We start from the raw sequence: 13746 nt of genomic DNA on the forward strand, positions 1-13746 counted from the left end.
TTGTTCTTTTTCACTGGGCTTATTGTTTTATTGAACATTTTTTCATTTTTGTGTGTATGCATAGAAGTCTGTTTTTCTGTTTACCTGTCCACTTTCTTATCCCTCTCTTCTAGAATTTATTAATTGAATATAGTAAGTAGATATTTTGTGCCTCCATTGTAAGATGTTAATCACTGATACCAGCAGATGCCACTGGTAAATAGCTCCAATACAGTTGTTGGATAATAGAAAACCTTATTCACCAGCCTATATTCTTACTGCTCAGAATCATTAATTAATCAAATAGACATCCTCAGATGCAGCAAATACTCTTGTCTCTAGTCTGAAATCCGTACTGTATGAGGGTATGATCTGTTCAGTGAATTTAATTTATGAAAACAAACTACCAATCTTAACAGTTATTTGTAATTTGTTTATCTTGCCCACTTCTTGGGCTTGTTTGTTTAAAAAATGCTCTCTAAATTAATCTGTTACTTTTCTTTCTTGTGCCCTTACCCTTTCCAAGGTTACGCCTTTCTGCTGTTCCAGGAAGAAAGCTCTGTACAAGCTCTGATAGATGCCTGTCTGGAAGAAGATGGAAAACTTTACCTATGTGTGTCAAGTCCCACAATCAAGGATAAGCCAGTAAGTAGCTCATGCCATGACACTTATGCTGGTCGCTAACCCATTTGCTGTTACTCTTTCAGTTAATAAATAAATAAAAAATACTTACAATTAATTACTTGTCATTTCCTGTTTCTGTCCTTGCTGTTACTTTGAATTGACTTTCTGTATCAGCATAACATGGCTTTAACATTTGCTTTTTTCTGATAAATGCCATGTTCAATTAACTTTTATATTTGCTACTCCTGGTATGCATCAGGAGTGTGCATCCTTTTACAGTATTAACTGTAAAACAATGGAGTGGTAACTTTTCATCTATATGATTTGAGAGAAAAGAAAGCCTAATGTGGTGAAATGAAGAAACTTGCCCAGGCACATTAAGATCCAGATAGCATCAAATATCCCCTGTATTTCATTAGGTTTTTTTAAATATTATTTTTTATGTATTCAATAGCTAATCCATTTATAATTTAGGCCTCACCTTATAGAAACTATAGGGTAAAATCAACTACTGCAGACAGCTATAGCAGAATAAAAGACATACAGTAACCAGTTTTTATTCACATCTCTAACATTGTTTATTGCTGGTCTTTTTTGTGCCTATGAAGATATACAGATAAGGTGAAAACTACAGACAAATAAGAGCCTTTTGAAAGTACTATTAAAAATCTTGCACAGATGAATGAACAACCCAGGACTGCAGCACAATGAGCGGGCTTGTGTGATTCCTAGGATCAAAAAAATGGATTGATGAACAGCTTTATCTAAATAATTTGAGCAGTTTTTTCTGTGTAATCTAAAGACTTATCAGCTGTGTTGCTTGCTGCTCAATAGAAATAGGCATTCACATATTATACAAATTCCTTTTGTATCCAAGCACAGAAATGAATTTTATCAGCTCACATCAGTGCTTTTAAATTTGTGGATCACTGTATGTGATTTCAAGAAATCCAGAAGCCCAAACTGCAACTGTAATTGGACATATATGGTAAAATGTTCTGAAAGTCCTTTCACAGCTTTCTCCCTGTGATGGCGATTAGGGGCAGGGAATTAATGAGTGTAGGAGTTTGTGATGAGGAGATTTAACTCAAGCCTGGCCTCTAGAGGTGATAAATGAGTTGTCCCCCTTCTTTTGGACACTTAGATAAGCTATGTTCTCAAATTGTCTTGGTGCTTATACCACCAATTTACTGCTTTTGAAAAATTAAAATTTTGTTTTCAAGTATAGAAAGATTTGGCCTTTTTTCTCTTAATTAAGTGGCCAAGTTCCTCTACTAAAAATGATCCTTAATACAGGTGCAAATTCGACCTTGGAACCTAAGTGACAGTGACTTTGTGATGGATGGGTCTCAGCCTTTGGATCCAAGAAAAACAATCTTTGTTGGAGGAGTTCCACGGCCTCTCCGAGCTGGTGAGTAGAAGGAAAATGTAGGACATGTAGCAGATAAAGTAGAAAAGATGAGGAAAGATATATAGTATCTGTAAAAGAACAGAAAATGGACCCTGTGTTTTCCAATGATCACATCTTGCTTTCTAAGACAAGGAGTATCTTCCTGTTTACAAAATACAGTGAACACTTTTTTAGCTTTTAAATAGGTTACTTATTAGGATTGCCAATAAAAAACAGTTTTCCTCAGCTTTGCAAAATATCCTAGAACTTGGCTGATTTTTTGTAATGTAGACCATCTTAATCCTAACCCTGATTTGTTTGCTGAGGTGCAGACAAGTTTCTCTTTCCTTTGACTAGAAGACCAGACCCTTTCCATACCAATTCCAACCTCAGCTCTATGATTTATGTTTCCCTTTTATTGAACCCTTACCTTAATTTTTCCATGGAGCTATGGACATAGCCTCTCAGCTATTGTCCAGAAGTAAAATTTTTCCCAGGCCCGGTCGCTTGGTGGCCTCACATGGAAGACCATTTTCCAGACTCGCTCCTAATGTAGCATCTTTCCCTCCATTTTTTTTCTTCACCCTTAGCTCTTTCTCTTCACTTTTATTTGCAGAGCCATAGACTAGAGTCCTTTGCTTTTGTCCAGAGGGAAGATTTATCCCAGCCCAGGACTCCTGGCAGTCCCCATTTTGTTTTGAAGGTCCCATTTGAGCACTGCTCCCAATTGTAGCTCATTTCTTTCTTCTAATCCTGACAATTTTGGTGAGCCAGTGACAAAGTGCTGAAGCAAGTTAAAACATTTCTCCTGGCCAGATCTTTCAGCAACCCTCACTTCTGTCTATACTCCCTTTTCATCTTCACTCCGAGGCAGCTGCATGGTTTGTCTTTCTCATCCTCTCAACCCTAATCCTAATCCTGGGAAACTGTAGTAGCCAAGGCCTCTCAGTCACCGTCTGGAAGACTTTCTTTGTAGCCTGCCTGCAGTTTTCCTTCAGCAGCCACTTTCCAGCCCACAGGAAGTTCAGCTTCTCACTTTATCTTTTGCCTAATCCTAAATCTTTTGGGAAGCTGTACCAACGTCCCCCAGCCATTGCTGACAGTAAGATTTCTCTTATTCCACGTTTCTTGGCAGCTTTCACTTTCCTCACCATCTTAAAATAAGGCCCAATTGTAAGGTGGTAATTATGTAAATAGTAACAATTAAACATTAGTTAATTTCTAATGATGGCCTTTATAAAACTGGATGTAATTTTGCCTGTCATAGATCACTTTTGAAAACTGATGCCTTTAAATAGGTAACATCTCCAAAGTAGATAGTTGCCATTTTTTCTTGTTTGTAGCTTTAAAGATCTGATACAGAAGTTCTTCCTAAGATATCTGAACACTGCATGGATTCCTTGCCCCGGAATCCTGGATATTCTTTCTGTATTGGCAAGAGTAGCTTAGTGGAACTACTACTGTAAACGTGTTCCTGATGTTTGTTCTGAACTGTCATCTTTTGAGATCACCACCCAAATGATGATTCCAATTCATTAGAAAGCAGAAGAATCTATTTATCTATTAATCACATTATGCTGGTAGTTTTTCCTTACTTCTTGGAGCAAAAGTATTATCTGGTTTGGTAGAATGAGTCAGACATTTGTTTGCTTGTTGCAAAAGGACAAATTAGCATATAGTCTTCCCTGCACATAGATTTATACAAACACATATACCTATTCAATTTACTAATGAGAATTTTGTGAGAACTATGAGAATTTAAATATTTAGTATTTGGGGGGGGTTAATTTTATTTTGGGTACTTAAATTGTAACTTGCTACAGAAAGTGTTTTCACACGTTAGCACTAGAAAACGGCTGACTTGGCAGGGCCTGTACAGTTCTTGCATTGTCCATCTGACAAATGTGTTGCCTATGAGTTTTTACAGAGAGCTTGGCTCAGTGGCCATACAGCCTTGCACAGTTTACATGGCCCTTCCTGCTTTCTTCAGCCTCTTTACTACTTCATTCCATTCTTTTCCTTAACTTTTCTTCTTTATGTGTCCTCAGCCATGCATTCAACCTGTCTTATTTTATGTATGATATTTATAACTTCTTTAGAGTTATTCTTAATATCATAAAAAGCAACAAAGCATTTTAAAATATCCACAACCAAGAAAATACCAAAGTATTAATTTAAGTCGCACCTAAAATGTAGGCTTGCCTTAGCTGCAGGAACTTCAGATGTTTCACAGGTTTTTGTTTCAAATGTGAAACACATCTTTGATATTTTTTGAACCTTAGTACTTAGGGCAAAATATTAGATTCTAAACCAGGAATATCGCTAAGTGATCTTACATGTAAAGTAGCCTTAAAAGGCCTACCAAGTGCCAGTGTTTTAATATGCAATATTGTAAATTCTTGTTCATCTGATACCTACTTTAACAGTGTAAGGCTGCATTTTTTTCACACTTCTGTAAAAAGTTGGTGTGACTGATTCTGGTTTTTGCCTTTATATTTTACTATAATTCATGTAAGGTTGATTCACTCTGTGTTTCAGTTTGCAATTTCAGACTTTGGAAGACAAGTCTGATAAGGCAAATAGTGCTTTTTTAAATACAACAATCCAAGTGCAACACCATTATTTGTGTTAAATCTGTTATATTTAACAATTGACTTCTTGCAGTTGAATTGGCAATGATTATGGACCGTTTATATGGAGGTGTCTGCTATGCTGGCATTGATACAGACCCAGAGCTGAAGTACCCAAAAGGTGCTGGCAGAGTGGCTTTCTCCAATCAGCAGAGCTATATTGCTGCTATCAGTGCTCGCTTTGTCCAGCTCCAACACAATGACATTGATAAACGGGTAAGTAAAATAGCATGGAGCAGAATGGTTGTTACCAAACTGAACAGGTATTTAAAAAATCGTTATTAGCATTGTGTCGGAGAACACTGTAAGTTCTGTTATTCAGATGACATTTGTCAATTTTTTTAAAGCTTATTTAAGCATCTAAAGCAGAGTGAAAAAATACTTTAAATATCTTAAATAACCGTTCAGCGCTAAACCCAGAAAATAATTGATTGTGAGATCATTTTTCCTCGGTTCTCTTTTGAATTCCATAGCATTTCCCAGCTTCTTTCTCCTTCTTTAGATGTTTGCTCATTGTGCATCAATGGCTTTTAGTTTAGTGACTACTTGTGTAGCTTCTGACAGTTTTGCTATTATTAGGCACCATTTTCTGTCAGTAGTGTAGGTCTAGACTTGAAGTCCCTAAAGCACAGGTTTATTTTAAGTAAAATAGGTGATGCTCACCTCAAAAGTCCTGAGAATTATTTAACTAAAACCAAATGCCAAGAGATGCTTGATAGGCAGAAGGGGGGAAATGAGATGGTTTTGTTCAGTCCATATGAAATCCCTAAAGGGCTTTTCAAATATTGAGTGAAGTTACAGGATTCACTGAAATTTGACTTGAATGCATTTAAAGAAAATACTACTTACTTTCCAAATTTTTTTTTTCTTTAGACCTTCTGCCTTCACCTCTTGATTACACATACAAACAACATCCATGGCTCTGCTTTTAGAATTATTCAAAAGAACATCCACTGCTGCTATGTATTTTTCTGATAGGGATGGTTTGTTTTTTCCTTAATCTGGCATAAATTGTTTCTCCAGAAGTCAGTTTAACAGGTATTGCTTGTGTCTATTATGTGCTGTATGCATATAAATCCACACAGCTGCAAAGTTCAAACTATTTTGACTTTGTCTTTAGAAATCTGAATTGTACTTTTTGTCAGATTCGAGGAGGTCGTGGAGTTATAAGTCCTCAAACAAGTTTTGTATGGTGCTTACACCATATTACATTAACTAAGACAAGGCTATCCCTAAACATTTCTTGTCCATTGGATTCTGAAAAATCTTACAGACAGATTGAGGATTACTTTTGGAGTCTTAATGACACGTTGAACCCTTTGAGATTTATATATCAAACATGCTTGCTAGGGGTTTCTTTTTAAGCTTTAGGGTAAAGCCACAAAAGGTGACTAGCTAGTAATTTTTTTCATTAATCTGTTCTTTCTTCACTTGGTGGACTGATAATTTAAGTTTATTTAATTATCTTATATCTGTTTTTAAAATAGATTTATGTGTGAGTTTGAAGAAGTATGAAATCTCTTAATGAGTCCTTAAATCTTAGTTTTTAAATCTAATAGATTGAAATCCCTGACCAATACAGCAAACATTCTTAAAATCATTTCACTAGTAACCAATGCAATAAAAGATGAGGGAGAGAGAGAGAGAGAAAGAGACTCTATTTGAGACCTTCACAATTCATGCTTGGGAAATTTGAGTAGGTGGGGATCTAGAGCTGTGCTGGACATCGGACCTGCTTTCTTCCAATTTTATTTGAGACAGCGCTGTTTTATTTTACATGATGCTGCTAGTTTTAGTGATATGGCATCTGATATGCAAAATGGCAGTTACTCAGACTTGTTCCATGCAATACTAGTAGCAGGGTGTAATTAAAAAATAGATTGGCAGCCCTAGCTGTTCCTTAGGCGAGAAATACAACTCACTTTATAAGCTTTACTTCAAAGGAGTAACATTTGTTGACGTGTGATCAGGATAAGCTGAAGTAAATTCAGCATAAAGCTTTTTTGTAGAATGTTTCTTGTCTATATTTCTATATGTTTCTTTAAATATCTATGTACTTCAGTGTTGTTACTAGAGTAAGGTTTTCCTTGCAATATACAAATTGTGCCAGACTGGCACTTGTCCAGTTACAGCAACATTATGTATAAGAAATGTATACTTCAATTTTTTTCTATGTTTTCTAGTGCAGTTGATTGTACTTAAGCCACTTTATAAATAGCATCAGAGAGCCGTAAGAATTAGACATGCATGAACTCATGATTTCCCTGGAATGAATGAACACTCAATTTAAATGTGTAGGCACAATTCATAGGAACAGACTCAACTTCTGTAATAGCATTATTGCAAGTGCCTAGTCATGCATCAGTCCTGCTGTGTTTGGCACAAATGCTTTAAAAACAAAAAGCATTCCAGCCCCAAGTTGTTTACAACTGAGTGTAGGACAAAAGTCAGCAGCTCTCCAGCTTATTTGTAATTGATGGCAAGGCCTCAGTTGTAACTACAATGAAACTTTATTGCACCTCAAGAGTTAAACATCTTTAGATAGTGATTTTTGCCAACCAAATGGGGAGTACTTAATACAAGTACATTTAATTTTATTTAATTTGAATCTCTTACTAGTCTGGTCCTACATTTTGCAAATCACAAAAATACCAAAGAGACAAAAAAAAATCTTCTGTGGGAAAAAACCTCTGAAACTCATCAGACCTCTGAAGTTTCAAAATACAATTTTGTTCTTTATAATTTTTTCTTCCTAAATGCTGCTCTCATGGCCTGCCCCCCCTAACTATTCACATTCCTGGAGTTCTCTTAGTGGAAAAATCCTCAGAGATGCTATTTTTACTGTACTTCCATCTTAGTGCTTTCCCACACCTAACTTTTCCAAGGAATGTTGAATAGTTACGAAAGCACGACCTTCTTTCTTGAGATTTTTCTGACAGGTAAAGTGCTTCATATGAAAATTTAACTACCAACCTCGGGTTAATCCTGCATCAGTTGAAAACCTTCAGTAGAGCCAGAAAGAATTAAAATACTGGGGTTTGCGTTCATGCTTAGCAAAACTATGAGATGTTCTTACAGTTGTTTTCTTGTCCCTGGTGCAGGTGGAAGTGAAGCCATATGTGCTGGATGATCAGATGTGTGATGAATGCCAGGGCACTCGCTGTGGTGGAAAATTTGCTCCATTCTTTTGTGCCAATGTTACCTGTTTGCAGTATTACTGTGAATACTGCTGGGCCAGCATACACTCTCGTGCTGGGCGGGAGTTCCACAAACCACTGGTAAAGGAGGGAGGTGACCGGCCCCGCCACGTCCCGTTCCGCTGGAGCTGAACCCCGGCCGCACCCAGCAACAAGTACTGGAGTAAATAAAATTGAGTGAAAAGAGAGCGCTGCCTCAGGGCTTAGTGTTCTGGAAATCTGTGCATTCGTCCTCGACTTTAATGAAGATATGGGTCTTTTTATTACTATTATTATTATTTACAGTCACATTACTGAACTCAGTGTCCAGTATAATACAAACCGGCAGAGTGTAACTGTACTGATTTTGCACTTTGATTCACACAAACATCTGCTTGGTACCTTAATTTCCTACACAAGACTTGTCACTAGTGACATTATGTAGACTGCCATTCTCATCAGTCTTCACTGGGCTGATGTGTATGTGATGAAGATTTTTTTATTGTAATTATAATTATTTTTATTTTTAAACTGGAGCATGCACTTATTTTCAGAAATTTAGACTTGCCCCTAGCAGATGACTTACCAAAGGTAATATTCACAAGTAGGTGGCAGATGTAGCAAAAACTTAAACAGATATTCAGCAATCATTAGTTTGGGTCATTTAGAATAGTAATAACCCTTAAAGAAAATAAGCCTTTAGTTGCTCTCCATTTTGACTTGTAAGGATGATACCTCATAAGCTGGATCAGACTTTTTTCTTTTGTTTTGCTGAGGGTTTTTTTTTGTTTGTTTGTTTGTTTTGTTGGGTTTGTTTTGTTTTGTTAGGTCTTCTAGTGTTATGTAAATGTATGCTGCAATAGCTTTTGCTGCTATTAAAATGGTATTACTAATACCATAATACTCTATTCAGGCTAGGGTATCAATTAAAAATGAGTATGTGATTAAAATAGTGATGGCTGCTGAAAGGAGATCAGTATAGCATACAGAAAAGCTTCCAAGGAAGGTCAATATTTTTTGACTGCATGTTTACTTAATCAGGTTGCTGCATGCAATAAATTTTATATATGTCTAATATAAAACCTGCCCACAATGCACAAATTATGATCTACGTAGGCTACAAAATGCTCAGTAACAAAAAAAAGTTGATTACTGACTGGAGGAAGGCATGCCTCAGTAAATGTAATGCTTCTGAAATTAGGATCAGCCCATTACAGAATGACCTATATTACAACAAATATAAAAACTAGCTGTAGGATATTCTTAAAAAAAAATTTGTGGATGGTAGATGAAGTACTTTGCGGTGCTCTGTTATATATCGTGCAATTTATTTTATATAGTAAAGTGATTATGTCTAGTACTGTGATCAAACTTAACTGTTAAAGCCTCTGTATCTGACATTAACACATTTTTGACAGTTCATAACAGGTACATAAACAGAAATGAGCTCTTAGTTACAATCTCTCTCCTAATGCTTGCATCATTTACGTAGCTGCAGACCTTGTCCAGAAAACCAAAGAGCTCATGCTGGCGTACATACACTACCGATTAGATAGTCTGTCAAACTAATAACCTAGGCACATTTAAGGAAGTTAGGAAACAAAGTGGTGCTAAAGAAATGTCTGCATATAAAAGTAACATGAGATGTCTGCTCTGTGGATGTGGCGTTATCTCTCTAATCCCTGGATGTATCCTGTGAAGCTTGAATACAATTAAGACCTGCTAACACAGTGGACATTTTTTTAGCATGAACTATGGGGCTGCAGATAGCATATAAATATAAACACACTTGGTATACTAATGATTGTGAGAATGTGTACACTATTTTTTTTTCTTTTTCCTCCTTTGTTTTTGCAGTTCTGGGGACAATCTGACTGGATATGACACCGCATAGTAGATTTAAATGTTCTGGGTTTTGTTTGTTGTGATGTCCTTCTTTGTGTCTAATTTAGTAAGTTGGTTTTCCCAATGTTTAGTTGCAAGTATTGGCTTTGAAAGGATTTTTTCTGTTTTTGGAGAAAAAAAAAAAGAAAAAATAGTTTTTTACTGGTTTAAAATGATTATTATTATTATCCCTTTTGAAGTTACTTCTGGGCGGTTTTGTGATATTGCTTTTCCCAGCCCAGGTGTCTTTTCTGTTTTTTTTCATCTGTACAAGACATTTTGTTATGCACTACTTTTTGTATCTAGACAGTTTTCAACAGTCGGCTGATGATTTTTTTTAAAGAAAAAGGCATGCTTTCTGACTGACATGATCTTTTGCAATACCTCAATTTTGAAATATAGGAAAGAAAATGATATTTTCTAAGTAAGTTTATTCAGAAAAATATATATTAATTTAATTCTGCAAGAAAAATGATTTAACAGATGGGTAACTTTATTTTTTTCATGCTTATTTGAGTTTTTTTGAAAATGAAGAAGTTAGAGCTTTATAACTGTAATATTAAAGATCATAGCTAACCTACAGAAGTCTACCTAATTATGTGAAAGAAGTAAACCTTTTTGAAGAAATACCCCTCTTTCATGTAGAAAAATACCCCCAGAGAGAAAGAGAGCGAGAGAGAGAGAAGCTGGAAAATGTACAATATAGCATAATGTTGGATTAAATCTGAAACAAAATCATCATAAAGAACAGGTGTAAACACAAACTCCATTTGGTGCTGAAAGTTGTGAATAGAAGGTGAAAAAATATTTTCCCTTAATTTGTATATTTATAATCAAGTGTGATTATGCACGACTGACCAGAATTGTGAGAGTTCTTCTGTTTGTATTTTTTTAAAGAGAACTTTTTTTAGTTTATTAAATTATGACATGCTCCCTTTTGTTTTGTAAATGAATGTGCCCCTGAGTTGTTAATATGTTATATTAAAAGAGGGTCCTTCAAAAAAAATTATTTTTTAAAATATGGAGTTCTGAACTGCAACTTGACTAAGAAGCCCCTGGGTACAACAGGTCCTATTGTGGCCTTTTCTGATGTGAGACTTGAACTAGTCGATTTTTTTGAAGGCTAACCTAACCTCGACTATTTGTTGTTATGTGCAATACTGTTTGTACTGTTTGTATAAAAAAAAAGAAAAATGAAAAGAAAAAAGGCATAAATCTTTATTGCAGATTTATTTTCATTGCAGACTTTAGACATTGTGATTCACTAAAATCATTTTTCTACTGTCAAATATGTACCTTTTCTTCATGCTGGTATTTTTTCAATAGTAATGTAGCCTTTGTACTGAGACAAATTTTCATTGTTATTTTTAGAAAGATTTTTTGCTAAGAAAAAAATTAAACATATTTACATATTTTTCATTTTTATTTCGTATTTTCTTTAAGGAGTGCTTTCTCAACCATTAATATAGTTGTTTCTGGGAGAGACTTTCATATCTGGTCAATGTCATTAATATTATTTTGTATTTTTACTTGGAATAAATTAATTTTATGATGCTGATTCTTTAAAAGTTTATTTTTTTCATTTTCAGTTATTTTTGAAGCTAAAATCTTTGTAATATTGTTACTAAAGTGTCTAGTTTTTTGAAATGCAAAGCTTTATGTATTAACTTGCTGATGTGGTTTACAATAGTGTGGCAATGATGAAAATGGTTGGTTATGTAAAGTGATTGGAAAATTGTAACAAAGAATTGGGCAATAAAATGACAGAATGAAGCAGAAAAAACGTGATATTTTGAAAAGCCTTTTCCTTTATCAAAATGATTTAGGGAGATAATAGGGATGTCACAGTACCAGTTCGCTGTCTAGATTTATACACCACCAGTGTTGATGAAATACTATTGCCGTTATAAGGAACTAAATCTATTGAACAATGGGTTTTTGACCCTGCCCATTCAGCATAATTCTTCATTACTTTTCTTGTCATGAACTCAGTAACCTCTCTTTTCAATAGCCTTAGATTGAACCTCCTAAAATATATATTCTTCATTGTATTTTGCCACCGTGTTTATTTAATGAAATTGCCCCTTTCCTGCACAAGTCCCTCTCTGCATGCGTTTCTCAGTGGCAGCGTGGAGCAGACTGTTGGTGCCCATACCATTTTCTAACCCAGCCACCCCACATGGGTGGGAGCTGCCAAGTTAATGCAAAATACTCTCTGTCCATCCCCTGGTAGCAATGCAGTAACTCATATTGCCACCACGTCTGAACATCCGTTCAGCTTCTTTGTCTTTCTCCGTTCTTCTCGGCCTCTCTTGTGTCTTTGTCCTTTTTTTCTTTTGTATTGGCAATACCAAGGGCCAGTATCAAAACACTTTTCACCTCCATTTACATCACCTTTGTTTCCCTATGCAGCCAGAAGAAACCCCTTCCTGAAGCCAGTGACTGTTCTGGCACCTGAAACAATCCAGACTAAAACTGGTGTTGCGTAAACAGGGCATACAATGACTTTCTCTAGACAAAACTCTCGCTTCCACAAGTTGCTGATGACCTTTTAGACTTAACTTCTGCTCGAGTGTTAGAGTGACTCGTCCGTGACTTGTGGGAAGAAATGTGCCCAGAGTTGGTCTATTGTGTATCCTCTGTGTGTTCAGTTCTGTAAGTAATGTATAGACTAGATCAAATAGTGAAGTAAAATTTAGACTCAAATTAGGTACTACTGGTTGGAATGTACACAAATTGCAAACAAAGGAGATTAAGGAATGAAGAGGGAATAAAAAATTCCTGCTAAGTGGTACAAAGTTTATGCTTATATTTCTGCCGACATGCTTGTATTTTATAGCCTGCTAGCAAGGCATGGGCTAAAACAAATTGTATTGCAAATATGCAGTTAGCAAATAACTTTGCTGATTTCACTATCTGTTAGAGTAGTAAAAAAAAAAAAAAAAGAAAAAAGAAAAAAAAAGGCGCTTAACTGGGAAAAGCTCCCATGTTAATATTTCAGTATTGTGACATCTCTACTTGCAAGGTATGAGTGAAAGATTAGTCACAGATTTGTAGAAGTGTCTCTTTTGTTTAATCTGGCTTGTATGTAGTTGCTTTTATGCTAGTTTGTATGATGTCAGCTAAACCCTTTTTCTTTTCCTTCCTTTCTTTCTTTTTTTTTAAACAGACAAACTTCTTAATCTCTGCTGCTATAGTGTTCTATCATACCACAGAGTATTTTATATTCATGTTAGTGACTACTCTATACCCCAAATGGGTAGCTGGTCAGAAATCACATTGGTCACATAATTCTGACACACTCAAATTTACATGACAAAAAGTTCACCAGTAAGTAGAAAACCAGGGTGCTAACAAGAGATAACTTTTGCTCTTTTTTCTTTCCTGGATGTAGTTCTGTTGGGGTATAAAGTATTAGATATTTGTAATTTTACTGTCAAACTAATGGACATTAACTTTTAGAGCATTCACAGCTAAGATCTCTGTACTTGTTTTTCAACTAATTTTAAATGTACTGTATCTTTTATTACATGTTCTCTTAGATTGTTTTTGCTAGTAATTCTAACAAGGCTTCTTCCTTTTTGGCTTGGACTAATGCTTGTATGGAACTGCAGTACTGTGACTAAACATGGAGCTCAATGCTGCTATTGCTTACAACTGCTTAAACTTTGTAGTTTGGACTTTATTTTTTTCTGTAATAACTTATTAAATATAGTTGTATGAAGTACTGATATTTGTCATCCTTTGCAAATGCTAAGGAAATCTTGGGATATACTTTATGGGAATGTAAACTAGATACAAAACCCCCAAATCTTGTACTGGGAAACTCTTTACACTAGATGAAGTTAAGCAAAGACACACCTTACATGCACACAAACTGTCTTTCCTAGTTATTTTATAATGCAAATATATGATCCACTTATATATTCTCTCTAAAATGGAAAAGCCACCTTAAAGAGGTATTTATTATGCTAAACTGAAGGTAAATACAAAAATATATATGATGGAAATATTTCTGGGAATGTAGAATCAAGTGCCTTGAGGAAAGGAACTGTTCAATTAT

The 13746-nt window shown here is 35.4% G+C and overlaps 1 protein-coding gene across 1 annotated transcript in view; it reads left to right on the forward strand.

The window, feature by feature from the left end:
• CPEB3 (cytoplasmic polyadenylation element binding protein 3) overlaps positions 1-13410 on the forward strand; it is a 72595-nt gene extending 59185 nt beyond the window's left edge. Inside the window, exons 9-12 of the mRNA XM_017725862.1 lie at positions 506-624; positions 1900-2014; positions 4658-4839; positions 7725-13410. Coding sequence (XP_017581351.1) covers positions 506-624; positions 1900-2014; positions 4658-4839; positions 7725-7952 — 644 coding nt within the window. The 3' untranslated portion in view covers positions 7953-13410. The remainder of the gene's footprint in view (positions 1-505; positions 625-1899; positions 2015-4657; positions 4840-7724) is intronic.
• Positions 13411-13746: the final 336 nt, after the last annotated feature.

This window comes from Corvus brachyrhynchos, unplaced genomic scaffold (assembly GCF_000691975.1).
Source record: "Corvus brachyrhynchos isolate BGI_N302 unplaced genomic scaffold, ASM69197v1 scaffold61, whole genome shotgun sequence".
Classification (NCBI taxonomy): domain Eukaryota; kingdom Metazoa; phylum Chordata; class Aves; order Passeriformes; family Corvidae; genus Corvus; species Corvus brachyrhynchos.